We start from the raw sequence: 15,814 nt of genomic DNA on the forward strand, positions 1-15,814 counted from the left end.
ATATTATAGAACATTCATTGTATGCTTGTTAAGTTGCACCTCTCAAAATCTCTGAAGTAGTTTTTCAGATTCTTGAAATTTTTTCTCTTTTTTTTGGTGAATTACTAATTTCTGCTTTAAAGCTTTTGTTGGGAACCAGTGAGTTAATGAAGTTTATTAGACTCAGTTTCCAAAAGTTTCTTATTTAAAAATTGTTGATATCTAATGACTTGCTATCTATGTTATTTATTACTTCTTCTTTTTAGCAAACTTGTTTGTGAGGGTTCTGAGGTGTTTGCTGTCAGTATCTAATTTCTTTAGAACTCTGAACTCGTTGAATGTAGTGTATTAAGGACAGTTTAAGATAACGTCTTGTAAGAACCTAGAAAACATTAGCAAATTGCAACTAGCTATCTGCAGTCCATAAATAAATTATCTGCTACACCACTTCTATGCTAATTTTTACTGTTCTCATAATACATCGCTCTAAACTTTTTGGTTTAATCGTATAGGGGCTTAGAAAATTAAGTGTTTAACTCTATATATGCATTTTTTCTACAAAACCCAATTTACTTACTAAATATTCTTTGGCAAATACGCAAATTGTTTACCGTGTTCCTATGTTTCCATTCTAGTTAATTATGTTATTTTTTTATGTTAACCGTAGGTAATGGCTATGCTAAGCATGTTACGATTACCTTTAGGTATATTAGCTTAAGCCATTACCTCTTATTCCGAATTAAATGCGCGAGCTGACAATTTTCTCATTCCAGACGCAAGAAAAAATGTATACGCTACATGGAATCAGGAGGCGACAGCGGCAACGACGGTAACCAATCAGATGACAATCTAGGCAGCTGCGGCAGTATGGGAGACGCAAATACGCCCCCGGACGATGACAACGAGAGCCTCAATCAGTCCATGTCGAGTCCGGGGGGTCTGAGCGGTCTCAGCAGCCTCACTAGTCCCGGGGGCATGGTACTACCCAGTCCCTCGACCAGCGTCGCCAGTCCATCGGTGAGCGCACCTAGCCCTTACATGCTTCAGAGTCCCCTGACGCCGCACCACGACAGTTTCGACGTGAAGCTGCCGCCGCCGCAGCTGCATCTGCCATCGCCCCATCGGAACCCGGTGGGGACGAACCCGCACGATATAAACAATCCCCTGAGCGTAAATCAGCTGACTGGGCAGTGTGTCGGTAATAAAGACAATGGTAGTAAACAACAAGAAGCGGCCAGGTCGATTATAAGCGTTACGTAGCCACGGTGTGGTGGGTTCGGGGCTCCTAATAAGGGTCGCGGGCCGCCTGCTGTGAATTACGTTTCGGGTTGCGTCGCGCATGTCTCAGAACCCCGGTCGGGGATGGTTGAAAAGTCAACGAGAGCAGGTTTTTTGAAGGTTTTGTGGCTGTTTCAGAAGCGAGAGGCCTTTATGATGCTATTTTCGTATGTTGGCATATAATAATTGTACCAGATTTTATGCTTTATATAGTATTTTATAAATTTAATATATCCTCAGGTATCAAATCAAATATTTTGGAATAAATATTTCTAATTTTTATAGCTTTTAGAATTTTAAAAACAAACATTTTATTAAAATTAAAGCCTAAAAACATGAAAGTCTTCCTTTGCTTTTTAATTGTATTATTAATTTTGTGTGTAAGTTCAGGCAGTTATTTTAAAATATTTCAATAATAAAATTACACTGATAAACATCACAAATGATATAAGTTACCTCAGATACAAAGTATAGATATTTAGAATAAATTAATGTCTATAAAGATTTTATAAATAACTGTTCTCAGGAATTGATTCTGAATATTCTTAAAAATACATAAAAAATATATTTGAGGATAATACCATGAAGGCTTTGACATTAAATAAAATGTAATTTAGTAAATCCCTAGCTATTTAATAAAATTTAATTGTTAATATTTATAATTCTATTAATGCATTAACTAATAAAGTGCCAATCTAAAACGACTGACTGCAAAAGTTATTAATAATATTCTTGAGACTCATATTAATCTAAAACAAGTTTTTTCCGATAAGAAAATAACTTTTTTTTTTAAATAATGATGCAAATATGATTAATATATTTTGCCTTCTGGAGGTTATAGATTGGCTGCAGCGAGGTTCAAATGAATGTACTAAATAGACGAAAACATCTATTAAAACCTTTGCTTTATTATTCCTCATTACCTTTACCGTACATTCTTCTCAATTTTTAAAAATGTACAATCTTGCATCTCGATCGAAATATATCATTTTCGTTTACAAATCGATATAAACTACTCTAAATATATGATTTACCTTTTTGTGGTTGTCTTTGCCTCACTCAGTTGGATATTTTTTTTCGGTTTAGTATTGGTAAAATATTACGAATTAAAAAATTAAATAACTTTTTAACCTAAAAAACTTCAAATTTTGGTTTCAACTAAAATGTTGATGTTTTTTGGATGAAGTTAATAATACTACGTAGAAAGATCACCAAAAACAAAAAAGGGCAAATGTGTTGAAACAATTATAAAGAAAGTTCCAGTTTGCACAAAGAAATTGGTAACTTTTCATCAATTTCATTAATCAAATAAATAAATACAAAATACAGTAAGTCCATTAAATTGATTAGAATTGGAAAAAGGATACTGTTGGAACTTAAGTCGAACTTAATCAACAATAATATAAATATAGATTTATGGAAAAAATAAATAGCACCAATTCTGTAGCAATAGTTCCACACTTAAAGTAATGTTTGAACTTTACAACAATGCAAAGTTTTTGATATAGTAAAAAAAACTTAAAAATTTTTAAGGCTGACAAACATATTATATTTGAATTTAACAAATATAATATTGACATTGTCACAATATTATTTCTTTTTGTTTAATGCGATTACTAAGAATTTTACTTATTATGAATAAAACAGAAAATTATGAAAGTAAATTTTTTCCATTCACTCTCTTGTAGACTACGAAACAATAATAATTCTGCTTTATATTATTTATTTGCGAAAAAAGTTTCTTTAAATACAAGCAGTACTATATAAAACATGAAATGTTTTAACATATTGAACTTTTCAGAAAAAAAACAGCGTATATCATATACCTCAAACCTTCAAAATGTCCTCTCTCGCTTGCACGTGAAAACAAAATCTCGCTAGATCCTCGACCGTTTTCGTTCGATCTCACTAGCCGTTCGCATCGTGGCTGTTAATGTAAGAACAAATGAGTGCTGCCGAAGTTTATTAAAAAATTATGAATTTTTTACTATGTAACATAAATGTCATTTGCCAAAACCACCTCTTATTATTAATTATTATTATATGTTTTTTTTTTGTATTCTATAGTTTTTATAGGAGTTTCTGTTCTTTTTTTCTTGGGTTCATTTCACGTTAGAGTACTTAAGTTTATTTTTTATTTTTGGGATGACCTCGTTAGTTTGGGATAAAATAAAAATTATGTTAGTCAACAGCTCTCTTTAAAAGCTATTTTAAAGGACAATGTTAGGAGTCATTATCTTAAGATATTTATAACACAAAATAGGGAATAATTTGAATATTTTCAAATGTTTTTTCTGAATTTTAAAACTCACTATAGATTATTATTATTCATTTTGAAAAATATAACGAATGGGACCAGCAAACCAAAATAAATAAATGCAATTTCTGCCTAACAAATATTTTTGTCTGTAATATCCCAAAAAAGTCGTATATTGCCTGTACTGTAAGACTCTCTGTACGTTTTTAGTGTCCTTGAAATTTTAAGGAAAATGTAAAATTTTTAGTATATTTCTGTTTAAAATTGACAAAGGCATGGTATAACGATACAAAATCTAATAACATTGATTTTTTAAAAATATTGGATTATACATTCATAATTGACCAAAAAAAATTACCTCAATAACACTTTCCCCTAAGACTACAACTTCCTAGTTTACAGTCTTTCTAATAACCTCGTCTAAAATTTCAGAAGACATAAATTTCTTTATATATGTTAATGCTATATCTAATTACATATGATGCTAAACAGTTCAAATTAACTATTATGTATGATATAAGATATACATTTTAGCGCGTATCAGAACAAATTTTCGTCTGTTTATTATTTTTTATTTATTGTAAAAGAGCTTTTGGTACGGACCAAAATTCTTGGGTTTTGTTTTTCGAATCCACAATTTTTTGCTTATAGTAAATAAATCAACAATTTTATAGAACTTAATAACATAAAAACTGAAGATTTTTAGTATAAAGAAACATTTTGTTAAAAAAAAAACGTTCTTAAGGCAAAAATTGTTTAAAAACAAATAATTTTTTAAATATATTTTTGCAGAATGGTTATCGAAATTTTCTTCTGTTGCAGCATAAGCTATTGCAGTATTTTCTTTGGATAACATGTATTTATAGATATTAAGAATATCTTTCCTTTCCAATCATTCAGATTTCCGTAACTAAATTTATTATATTGATTAATGTAATGTAATGTAATGTTTCCATAATTTATTTTTAATCATCATAAGAATGAAAGAACATCAATTCATAGATTAAATTGAGTGTTTCACATAACAATAATGATAAAACAGTTAATTTAAAAAATATGCAAAAAAACGTTATTTTAGATTTTTCCATGTAAACATTATGTTTACATTTTTCCGTGTATAACCTAAAAATGTTTTGAAGTAGTCAAAGAACAAATTGTGGTAAATTAAAGCAAAAAGCAAAACTTAAGCCTTAGTTTCTAAGCAATAGTGAGCTTTTATTGATAATAAAAATATAGATATATAACTGTTTTTTTCAAATTTTTTGTGTTCTTCATCATAGGCAAACTTTTGCTATAATTCTTTTAAAAACTACAAGTTTAAGTTCTATTGAATAATTTTTTTGGAAATTTCTTGAGATTGTGATACCAAATTAAAAAATTAATTTATTTTATCCCCAACGCGCGGACACGTCAGATCTGTCAAATATAATGTGCCACATGACATGGAGCAGTTGTTATTTCACAAATATGTAGTTTCACGTGACTGCTTCTGATAAATATAGAAATGTTGCCAAACTTATAAATATAGTAATTTATTTTAATTTTTTTTTATATTTTCTTCACAAAAATATATTTTGCATGTACTTTATTAAATCTCTGTAAACTATGTGCATAATATTGACCTCTGTCATCACCCACTTGTAAATTGTTAAAAATAATAAATCCTCGTAATGTAAAAAAATCCAATTGTAAATAGTTAAGAAATGTTAAATAATAGTAACGATAAGCATAGCGGTATATAACGACTTTTTTTGTAAAATAGTTTTTATTTTGTCATTAGCAAAATTTTATTTGTTAGTAATTAGGTGCAAAAGAACGGTTCTGTAATATTGATTTTTTTTTAATTTGGGAACAAATTGCAATACGGAGCTTTATTGCGGACAGATGTTTTAATTTTATTATAGTTTTTTTATTATATTTTAGATACAAAATTACATGTTTTGGGAAAATACAGATTATCCACCATACATATACATATGTAATCTATTAATTCACATTTACGGAATATTAGAGTATTTTGGAAAATGACAAGAAAAATAAAAAAACAAAATAATTAAATTGTGCTTTTATGTTTTGTTTTTTTTTCGTTTAATAAGATAAAATAGAAAGTTCTAGGGCATATTTTTCAAAATTTTGCTATTTAAGTACAAATTTCGAAAAAACATTACCCTTGACTTTCAATTAAACTGGGTAAAATTAATTAACACTATAAACATTTCTTTGACTCTTGAGAGTTTTTGATTATTAAAGGAATTTTTATAAAGTAGATTGAGCCAGACATCTAAGTAAAACTGTGGACAATAATTATAACTATTTCATAATGTCAAAGTTACCTAAAATAAACATATAAATTCCCAAAAATTCACTATTATCTTATCACGACGTTCTTCTGAGCAATTATAATATGCGATTTTTCTTCTGGTCGGATTAGTCTTTTGTTGTTTCTTTATTTTTTTCACGTCTCATTCGATTTTATCCAATTTCTTGAAGCACGTTTTTCCGTGTTCAATTTTTTTTTCTAGATTATTTTGTCGTTTTCTTGAGTTTCTTGGTCATATTGGGGAGTGTTTTTTCTCTAACAGGAGTTCTTGAAAATGTTTCCAATTTGTGGTGCTTGACTTTTTCGCTTCTGAACCGTGATTTGGATGGATTGTAAAGAGCATCTAACGAGATATTAGCTAAGGAATCATGTTTAGATAATTTCTTACTTCTCTTGTATTAGTTTTGTTCATTAGCCATTTTATTGGAGATTAAATCTATTAGAAAACTCAATTTTGCAGTTGAGTGGCATCATATTCTTGGTCAACAGGCGATACTCTCAATAACTCAAAGACATAACGTCGCTTAAAAGCCAATTCCAAGAAGTTTATTACACATAGAGACCTCCCTAAGAAAAAAGAAAATCTATCTAGAATTCCTAATGGCAAACCTCATTGGCTGACTAAATTTAATACCTACTTCTCTTATGGATTAACCCTATCATATATAATTAAGATCTTTTCTGTTATCATTTTTTTAAGATTATGTCTAGAGGTCTTATTTTATTAAATTGATATCCAATTTTTAATAGCAATTAAAATTCTAAAATACGTGTGCAAAATTTTGCGCGGATTTTGCCCCACGTAAAAATGATTCATTATGTCTATGATATTCGTTATTAAAACGGATTGTATGTTAAAGATTCAGTAAAATGATTTAGATCCATAAGAAAATCACTGAATATAAGTCATTCTTGCCGAGCATTTTGTTCCAATTTCTCACCATTTTCCCCTTATTTGGTAGCATTCTAGTAATTTAAATATATTAATTACACTCTTAGAGAAAGAAAACGCATTACAATCGTTACTATTTAATTATTTGGTAAAGTAGCAGGTCCCAAAAATTTGTCATTATTTTAAAGGACTTTAATACTAAAAAAATTAAATATTTTCCCAAAACAGGTCTCACCCAATTGACTTTTTAGGAATTAATACGAAGCTACTATAATTATTTAATAATTTTTTGTCCTAAATAAAAAATGAAATACATGTGATATTTTATATACTATTTACTAATATCTATTATTATTTTTTTGGTTTCCTCAGGTTGATTTTTGCATTTACTATTGTTGGAAACTAACGATTCCTCGATATTTACTGAAGGAAAGTTTATACAATTTTTTAGTTCCATCACAACTTAGCTGTATAAATTTTGTCAAAAATATGTAAACCCTGAACGAACTATACCTTAGGGTGCAAATAAGTTTAATTTACGAAACAAAAATGTTATTTAGATTCTTGTGACACTTCACCCACCCCTTTATAGAGATTATTGTGCCATAAATGAATGTTTCCTCTACCCCCCTCCCCCACGAGAATCGAAAAATATTTTCTATTATTTTTCCCACGTTATTATCATGACTGCCTAGTTTTTAAAATGTTTTTTAGATTTTATTTTTGATTGGAACAGTGCAATTAATGTTTTTTTTTTATTAAGTTGTGGGCGCTGCAATGTTTTGAGTTATACAGAATAAAGGAGAAAATTAGTTAATCAAAACGACATTTCTAAAAGAATTGCTTGAGCCTAAACTTCATGGTTTAAATATCGACATTTTCGAATAATTTAAAGCAGAGAGAGTTCAATTTTTTTGCTTAACTGTATTTTTTAGAAATGGTGTTTTGCATGTTAGGCAGCTGTGTTTCGTAGCGATTACTGTGAATATATTTTGATTAAAAATGCTATGGGGGGCTATTTTATAAAAATACTCCCTTTGCTAATGAGTATAAATATAATGTATTGAAAAGTGAAGAAAAGCTCGATATAGAGTTAATTAATAAAAAATATATAATTACGTGTATAAATATGGAAATTAGAATTTAATATTTAGGTGTTGAATATGATCTTGTAAGTAGAAATCTGTTCGTAACACCGTAAAATAGGTTAGGATTCATTCAATATAAAAAAATTAAAAAATATATATATATGGTTTTATTTGTTTTAGCGACAATCCCACATATTATTTAGTTCCTCTGTTTTTTTGGCTCCAGCCTTCGCTAGTCTTGGAGCCGTCAGTATACACTCAAATGTCGAATTCTTTTTTCTAGGAGGCCTGATTTTTGTTCTAGTTCAAATTCAAAAAACATTTATTCGCCAAAGAAAAAGAAAAATCTGTATTGTTGTGACGAATTTATAATGAGTTACTTATTATATTGGGTATTACGTCACTTATCACACATATACCACATATACCTAGGAGCTGATGTTCAATCTATTAATCTCTGAGCTCGTTTCTTCTTTTCAATATCCTACCTAACTTTGTTATGAATATTACAATTAAAAAACAACAAGAAGACCTACTTTTTTTAAAAATACCTAATTTGAACCAACGTTTCGGTAGTTCTCGGTAGTTAGTAGATTTTCATAATACATGGATTCCTTTGCTAAAGAGAGAAGTAGATCAGGGTATTCTCAAAATTAATTAATGATTTAAAATATTTGATATTCATGTATTTTCTATGATTAATTTACATTAAGATCACACCCCTTTAATTTTAAAAAAGCAACCTTTGAAATTTTTGTTATCTTTCAAAATAGTTTGTCAAACTATTAATAAACCGTCAAATCATATAAAAAAGTATATAAAGTATTTTCGAATTAGGAAGAAATTTTGATGAGACTACATTGCTGAAAATTTGAAAGATAAGTATATTTTATTTTTAATTTAATTTAATTTTACTTTAATTACCTTGATAACGGTAGATATAACTACCGAAACGTTGGTTCAAATTAGGTATTTTTAAAAAAAGTAGGTCTTCTTGTTGTTTTTTATCGTTTTTTAATTGTAATATTCATAACAAGTAGGATATTGAAAAGAAGAAACGAGCTCAGAGATTAATAGATTGAACCTCAGCTCCTAGGTATATAAAAAATCTATTATACCTCAAGTAAATTATTGTATTTAAAACTTATTCAACTTAAATTAAATTAAGTATATCGAACGGTATCGTTACAGATTTAAGTTCATATTTCTTTTAAATACGTGAATAAGTCTATTTTCTTCTTCTTTTCAATTGTTGAGCGTGTGAGATAAAAATTTCTAAATTGATTTTTGCTATAAGTGACGTAATACCCAATATAGAATTCTAATAAGTAACTCATTATAGAAAAAGAAATCAAAATGTCAATTACTAAATTTATAATGTTAATTTGCTTGCAAATAGGTATGCATCTCGACTTTAAAAGAACCGATACATAAATTAAAGTACCCACAACCATCGACAAAACAGATAAATAACGCACGCAACGCACAATTGTACTTCTTTTAATATTCATTTGAAAAAAAAATCTAATAATATACTTATACAGGGTGTCCCAAAAGTAGACGTCCAAACGAAAGGAGGCGATAGAGGAGGTCAGTAGCAATCGAAAAAACCGCATATACTATTATTCGATTGTTGATGGTTTAAAAGTTATTACCGTTTTTCTGTTTTTTATAAAAATAGTTTCATGAATTCTGTAAAGAACTCATAGAAAGAATATCCTCACGTATTTGCGTGGTATTTGTTAGGAATGTTGCCTTAAATCGTGTACTTTTTCATAAGTAATAATTGCATGCAAAACAATTGCTTTTGTCACTACTTAGAAAATGATAATTTCCCAATGTGTTTAAGTTTTACATACACATTTTTGTGTTTGAATTGATGCTGCTACAAAGCACGTGTTCGACCAAAAATAAACAGCTATCAGAAAAAGTTGCTTTATTTATGCAGATTCTTTACGGTCAAATATTTATGATAAGAAAACTAAACATTCTTTTTCAAATAATTTTTAAGATCAACATACCGTTTTCCTGTCGCGAATGTAGTTAGTTTCTTTTTGGTTTTTCAACAAATTAGGCTTTATTTCTTATACTTAGACTATTTGCTGTTTCTATTTTCGGAGTTTTTCGTGTTTAAACTCCTTTGCTACTATTACAAGTAAACCTTCACAAATGGCTTGATAGTTCCCACGAATATGCAGAAATGCATTATGTTTATGGGCTTTGTAATGGAAATGCTCGAGCTGCTGCCCGAGAATTTGAAAGACGCTTTCCCGGTCGAAATCGCTATCCTGACCATAGAGTTTTCATAAATGTGCATCAGAGTTACTTGGAAGGCATCATTCCTGGTCAGCCACGGAGAGTAGGAAGACCTAGAAATGATAACGATGAAGATGATATTGTGGAATTTGCAACAGAGAATCCAACAACAAGTGTTCGTCGCATAGCAAGACGTTCGGGACTTCCAATCCACAGTTCATCGAGTCTTACAAAGAAATCTGTTATATCCTTATCATGTGCAACGTGTTCAAGCACTTCTGCCCACTGATTATGAAAAAAGAATTCAGTTTTGTCGGGAAATGCTGCAGCGTAATAGAGAAGACTCTAATTTTTTTTAAAACATTTTGTGGAGTGACGAAAGCAGTTTTAAAAGAACAGGGATATTTAATATACATAATTTGCATTATTGGGACTATGTTAATCCTAATATAGTGAGAAATGATCGTTTTCAGCATCAGTTTTTAGTCAATCTATGGGCAGGGATCATTGAAGGCAAATTAATTGGACCATTCGAGCTACCAGGAAGACTTAACGGCGAAAATTATTTACATTTCTTGCAACATAACTTAAACGATTTACTTGAAGACGTATCTGTAGCAACACGGCGACACATGTGGCTGCAACACGACGGAGCTCCTGCTCACTCTGCCCGAATCGTAAAGCAACATCTTGATACTACTTTTAATAATCGATGGATTGGAGAGGGAGGAACCATCCAAGGGCTGCCGCGTTCGCCTGACATGAACCCCTTAGACTTTTTTTTATGGGGATATTTCAAAGAACTTGTTATCAATGAAAGCCAGACTGAAGTAGAACTGCGAAGAAAAATAAGACAAGCGGCCAACGTTATTACCAACAATGACAGAGCCTTTCGGCGCATAAAAAGTAATTTCATCCGCCGTTGCCGAATGCGTATTAGGGTAGGTGGTTCGCATTTTGAACATTTATTGTGATGTTTAATAGCAATAAATTCTTTTTTTTTTCATTATTTAGAATTTGATTATTTAGTATTACAATATTTTGATTTTTGTCGAAAAACGATTAGTTTAATAAAAATGTCAATCAAAAAAGACTCGTATCACTTATCTGAAAGTATTTCACCATATGAGAATCTTCATTAAATAAGTAACTTTTCCTGATAATTTTTAACTTTTTGTAGTAAATTTGTTTCTGCCAGGTTCACTTAAAAGGCAAATAATTTTTAAATAAAAATTAAACATATTGAGAAATTATTTTTTTCTTACTAGTGAAAGAAACAATTATGCATCCAAATCATATTTATGAAAGGGTGCACTCCTTAGGGTCACACTCGCACTAAATACTAAGTAAATAAATTATGATATTTTTGTAATAAATTTTGTGCATGATGCATGAAGCGATTTTTACAAAAATGAGAAAAATGGAAATAACTTTTAAACCATCAACAATCGAATAATAGTATATAGGGTTTTTTTGATTGCAAATGATCTCCTCTATCACCTCCTCTCGTTTGGACGTCTACTTTTGGGACACCCTGTATAAAGGAACTATGAATACATATCATGTATTATGTATTGATTTGAGATTTTATAAAAAACCTTTTTTTTATATAAAAAGAGTAATTTTTTGCATGAGCAGGTAAATGATTCTAAATTTGACTAGCAACAAAGCCAAAAGATCGCTGATACGCGAATGTACGATGGTTGTCAACTCTATAGCGATTAAAATATCGTATTGAGGGAGTGATCACAAATATTAAATAGTTTTTTTAAGTATGGTGGTTGGGTTGGCATATATTTTCCATATTTAGATAAGAGTGAAGATTAAGAAAACGAGTTATGCGACTTGTATGAGATTCCATATGAAAACCTCATACAGGAATTTTGCAGTTTTTGGATAGAACTAGAAATTGCCCTAGAAAATGCATTATTATAAACTACATCACAATAGTCAAACAAAGAAAGTATTAATGTATTACTTAAGAAGTATTTAGTTTTAGCTGGAATGTGACGCTTTAGATTATGCAGACCCCTTAGACTTTTTTATTTATATGGGCTAAGAAACCTAACTTTCTTAGCTGCTATCTTCTTAGTTGCTATCAACAATTAATCCTAAATTTTTGGCTTCATCCACTACTGATATATTTATATATTGGATTTTTAGAGTATAGTTTATTCCCTGCTGCTTCGAGTTGAATTATATTGTATCCTATAAAAAAAAGCACATGATTTATTAACATTCAGTTTTGGATTGTGTTCAGGAAAGAGGTTGGGACAAAACGCCGTACACATCTGTGTTTCATGTCATTCAATGCATACTGCTGAAGTCTCGTATATGTCAGTTTTGTTTCCATATCACTATGCTACATACAAGGGAAATAATAAAGGTCCTAGAATAGAGCCTTCTGATACTCCAGTTTCTAAATGTACATAGTTCGATTTTGAAAGTGAGTGTTGATTTTCAATTACAACACAATGGAATCTATCAGAAAGATAAAATTTTAATAAAAATACCTGAAAAATCATAATAGTGCAATTTGGCAAGTAACATCTTATGATTAAGCGTATCAAATGCTTTACTAAAGTCTAGAAGACACCGGCAGATTGTTAGTTTCTTATCTTATTATGTCTTATATCATTATTAAGCTTTACAAGACAAGTAGTTGTACTGAATTGTTTTAGAAAACCGAATTGACACAAAATTCTATTATCTGATTATAAATATGTATTTCCAAGATTTTGAAAATAACCTGTAAAATACTAATAGGCTCTTTAAGCCCTTTATCTTTGAGCTCCCTAGGATCGAAAGCTTTAGCTAGTGGCTTGATCATAGCTTTATTCCATAAGTCAGAAAACGTATTTTTCAAACTACATGAATTAATGATATTTAAAAGTGTTTTTTTCAAAAAATGTAAACATGAGGTTAAATCTCTTATGTAAAGATTATTCTATATTATATTTCAATGAGTTGGTAGTTATTAAACTCATAGTTGTACTAAAGTTGATTCATTCATTAATCTAAAACTAAGCTCATTATTAATTATATTCTGATAAAAATGAATGAGATCATTTGAAGTGCTATAAGGTAAACTATTACAATCATCAAAGTAATTAGTATATTAGTATATTAGCATCATTTAAATTAGGAGGAATTTTGGAATTAATGCTAAGTATAATATTTAATTTTTTTACAGTATTCCAAAATCGTTTAATCTTTATTTCTGATAAATTTTTGAAGTAAGCATTCTTTTCACGGATAATTGCATATTTAGAAAATTTCTTAAATTAGGGTAGTAATTCATACAATTTTCTATTTTATACTTTAAATACCTTTTATATGCTTTATCCCTTAATCTAATAAATAATTTAATGTTACTGGTGATCCATGGAGTATAAGGCTTAGCCAGTAATTTTTTGAACTGCAATGGTGCATATTTATTAATTAGTTAATATCTATTTTAATATTAATGTTATTTGTGTGATAGAAGATTTCCCCTGGTAACTGAGAAGCTTTTTGTTCAAATAGAGGATTGCGATAATATTATTATACCTTAGATATTTCATTTTTTCTATAGATAATATTATGTTGAAAGTGGAATACACTAAACAATGATCTGAGAGTGTATCTGAAACAGGTAGAGAAGAAATTTTGTTGACACTAAATGCATAGTTTATAATAATTAAGTCAAGTAGACTAGAAGTATTATTATATGTACAAAACCGAGTCGGTTTATTCACATGTTGGGACAAACTAAATGTGTGAAGATGCCTCAAAAATTGTGTTAAATGTGTGGAGCCACTTCAAATTTTATTTCAGAATTGTAAATCTTCCGAAGGCGGTGAACTCTAACAGGTCCTTCTTTAGGACTTAGTAAACCTCCTTCAGATCTTGATGTAAAGTCACTAGAATAAAGGAGGGCGGTTTCACATTAACAAGTGTGGAAAAGATTATTAATGGGCAAAAAAGGGATAATTATGGGGTTTATATTATTTAAGTCCAGGCTGATTTAGTAGTCAGGGGATGTAAGGAAGATCTTCAGAATCTCTTCAATAATCCAAGAGGATTATCGCCTCTCAAAAGATGCGAAAAGGAGTAAATATCCATCAACCTGCACATTCAAGAAAGCAAAAATGGCATTCACATTATTGCATAATATGCAAATCCTGGGTAATAAACCCATAACAAATGTTTTGGTTGCATACTCAGGTCATAAGACATATATCAATATCAGAATTACAATAACGAGCTGATCTTGAAAGATCAATAAAAAATATTTCTTCTTGCATATGGGCACAAGAAAGTGTCAAGAGCCCTAAAGCGGCAATAAAACAATTGGCGTTACATTTTCTGGTAAAGACCAGAATACCAAGATAGAAATGTTGATTTTAGATAATTATATTATTGGACATCATTTCCCTCAAATGATCAAAAATATCGTAATTTTTTTGAATTTATTTTACCTGGACTATATTAGAAAATGTCCCGCTGGAAGTAAGAGGAGCAATGTGGCTCATGCATGATGGGGCTCCACCTCACTTCTGCATAGTATCTTTTTTCTACCAATTTTTGAATGCAACTTTTGGAGAAAACTAAATCGGGCGCGCAGGTCCACAGTCATGACCACCCAGGTCACCGGATTTAAATCCGTTAGATTTTTTCTTTGGAGGCATTGAAAGTCACTCGTTTACAAAACTCAAGTCAACACTGAAGAAGAATTAACCCAACGGATATGGGATTCATGTGATCAGATAAGAAAAATTTAGAGGTTTTCGTAAAATTTATGACTATCAGCCTCCATTGTACATATACAGATAAAAACGACCAGGAACATTAATAACATTAACACAATCATTCACAGTCGTCGCCATCTGTTATTGTCTGCGTGTAGTATTTTATAATTTCTGTTTTAAAAAAGATCGCAGATTGCCTTATGTATATATAATTTTATTGATGTTTCTTGTTTTGTGTTAAATAAAATATGCCATTCCAATGGATATTTTAACAAAAAAAACAAAAACGTCCAAGATATATAGCAAAGGATTGGTAAATTTAGACGTCTCAGATCGTTGAATCTAAATGCATTCAACACTTAAAGTGTATCATGTTCGTGTGTTTTGAACATGCAACTTTTGCTATATAGGTCAGAAAACTCGGAGCACATTTCCGCGATCAGATTTTTATATGGTCTCATTACCTCGCAGTTGAGGTATGTTTAACCGTAAAAATGTACACTATTGGTTCCAAGAAAATCTTTTCCTTACTGGTCCCTGAAACCCTCAAAATCAATTTAATATTAACATTTGGTGCGACGTAATAGAAAGCCAAATAATAGTGTATAAGAGATATGTTGACATCATAATATCTGGAGCCGCGGAAGATTATTTGGATAATATTAACTTGGAGAGGTGAAAATAAATCTATTTTTAACAGGATGGAGCTCTTTCTCATCAACTAAATGATGTAAGAATATTATTTAATATACTGTTTAACGATAAAAGGATTGCATCGTATGACCCCTCGAATTTTACTTTTGGGGTGATATAAATAATGAAGTGTATAAAAAAAATACAGAACCGTTCATGAACTTCAAACAGATATTAAGTAAATAATTGGATCAAGTGATGGAAGATCTACTTGAGGTTATTTATATATCTCAAAGCCAACTCGCCTAAATTTGGTAAAATTATTAATATTGCTATAACATTGTTATTTTTAGGTTTATGCTACTAGTGTAAATAAACATT

At 29.9% G+C, this 15,814-nt stretch overlaps 1 protein-coding gene across 8 annotated transcripts in view; it reads left to right on the plus strand.

Moving 5' to 3' along the window:
- Window positions 1-7,968, plus strand: part of LOC126741731 (protein pangolin, isoforms A/H/I/S) — a 359,880-nt gene extending 351,912 nt beyond the window's left edge. For 6 of the 8 annotated variants that reach the window (XM_050448284.1, XM_050448294.1, XM_050448279.1 and 3 more), the window contains exon 10: window positions 753-7,968. In XM_050448284.1, the coding sequence (XP_050304241.1) occupies window positions 753-1,239 (487 nt within the window). In that variant the 3' untranslated portion in view covers window positions 1,240-7,968. The remainder of the gene's footprint in view (window positions 1-752) is intronic. The other 2 variants (XM_050448298.1, XM_050448297.1) reach the window with 1 other exon arrangement.
- The last annotated feature ends 7,846 nt before the right edge of the window (window positions 7,969-15,814 follow it).

Source organism: Anthonomus grandis, chromosome 1 (genome assembly GCF_022605725.1).
Source record: "Anthonomus grandis grandis chromosome 1, icAntGran1.3, whole genome shotgun sequence".
In the NCBI taxonomy this organism is placed as follows: Eukaryota; Metazoa; Arthropoda; class Insecta; order Coleoptera; family Curculionidae; genus Anthonomus; species Anthonomus grandis.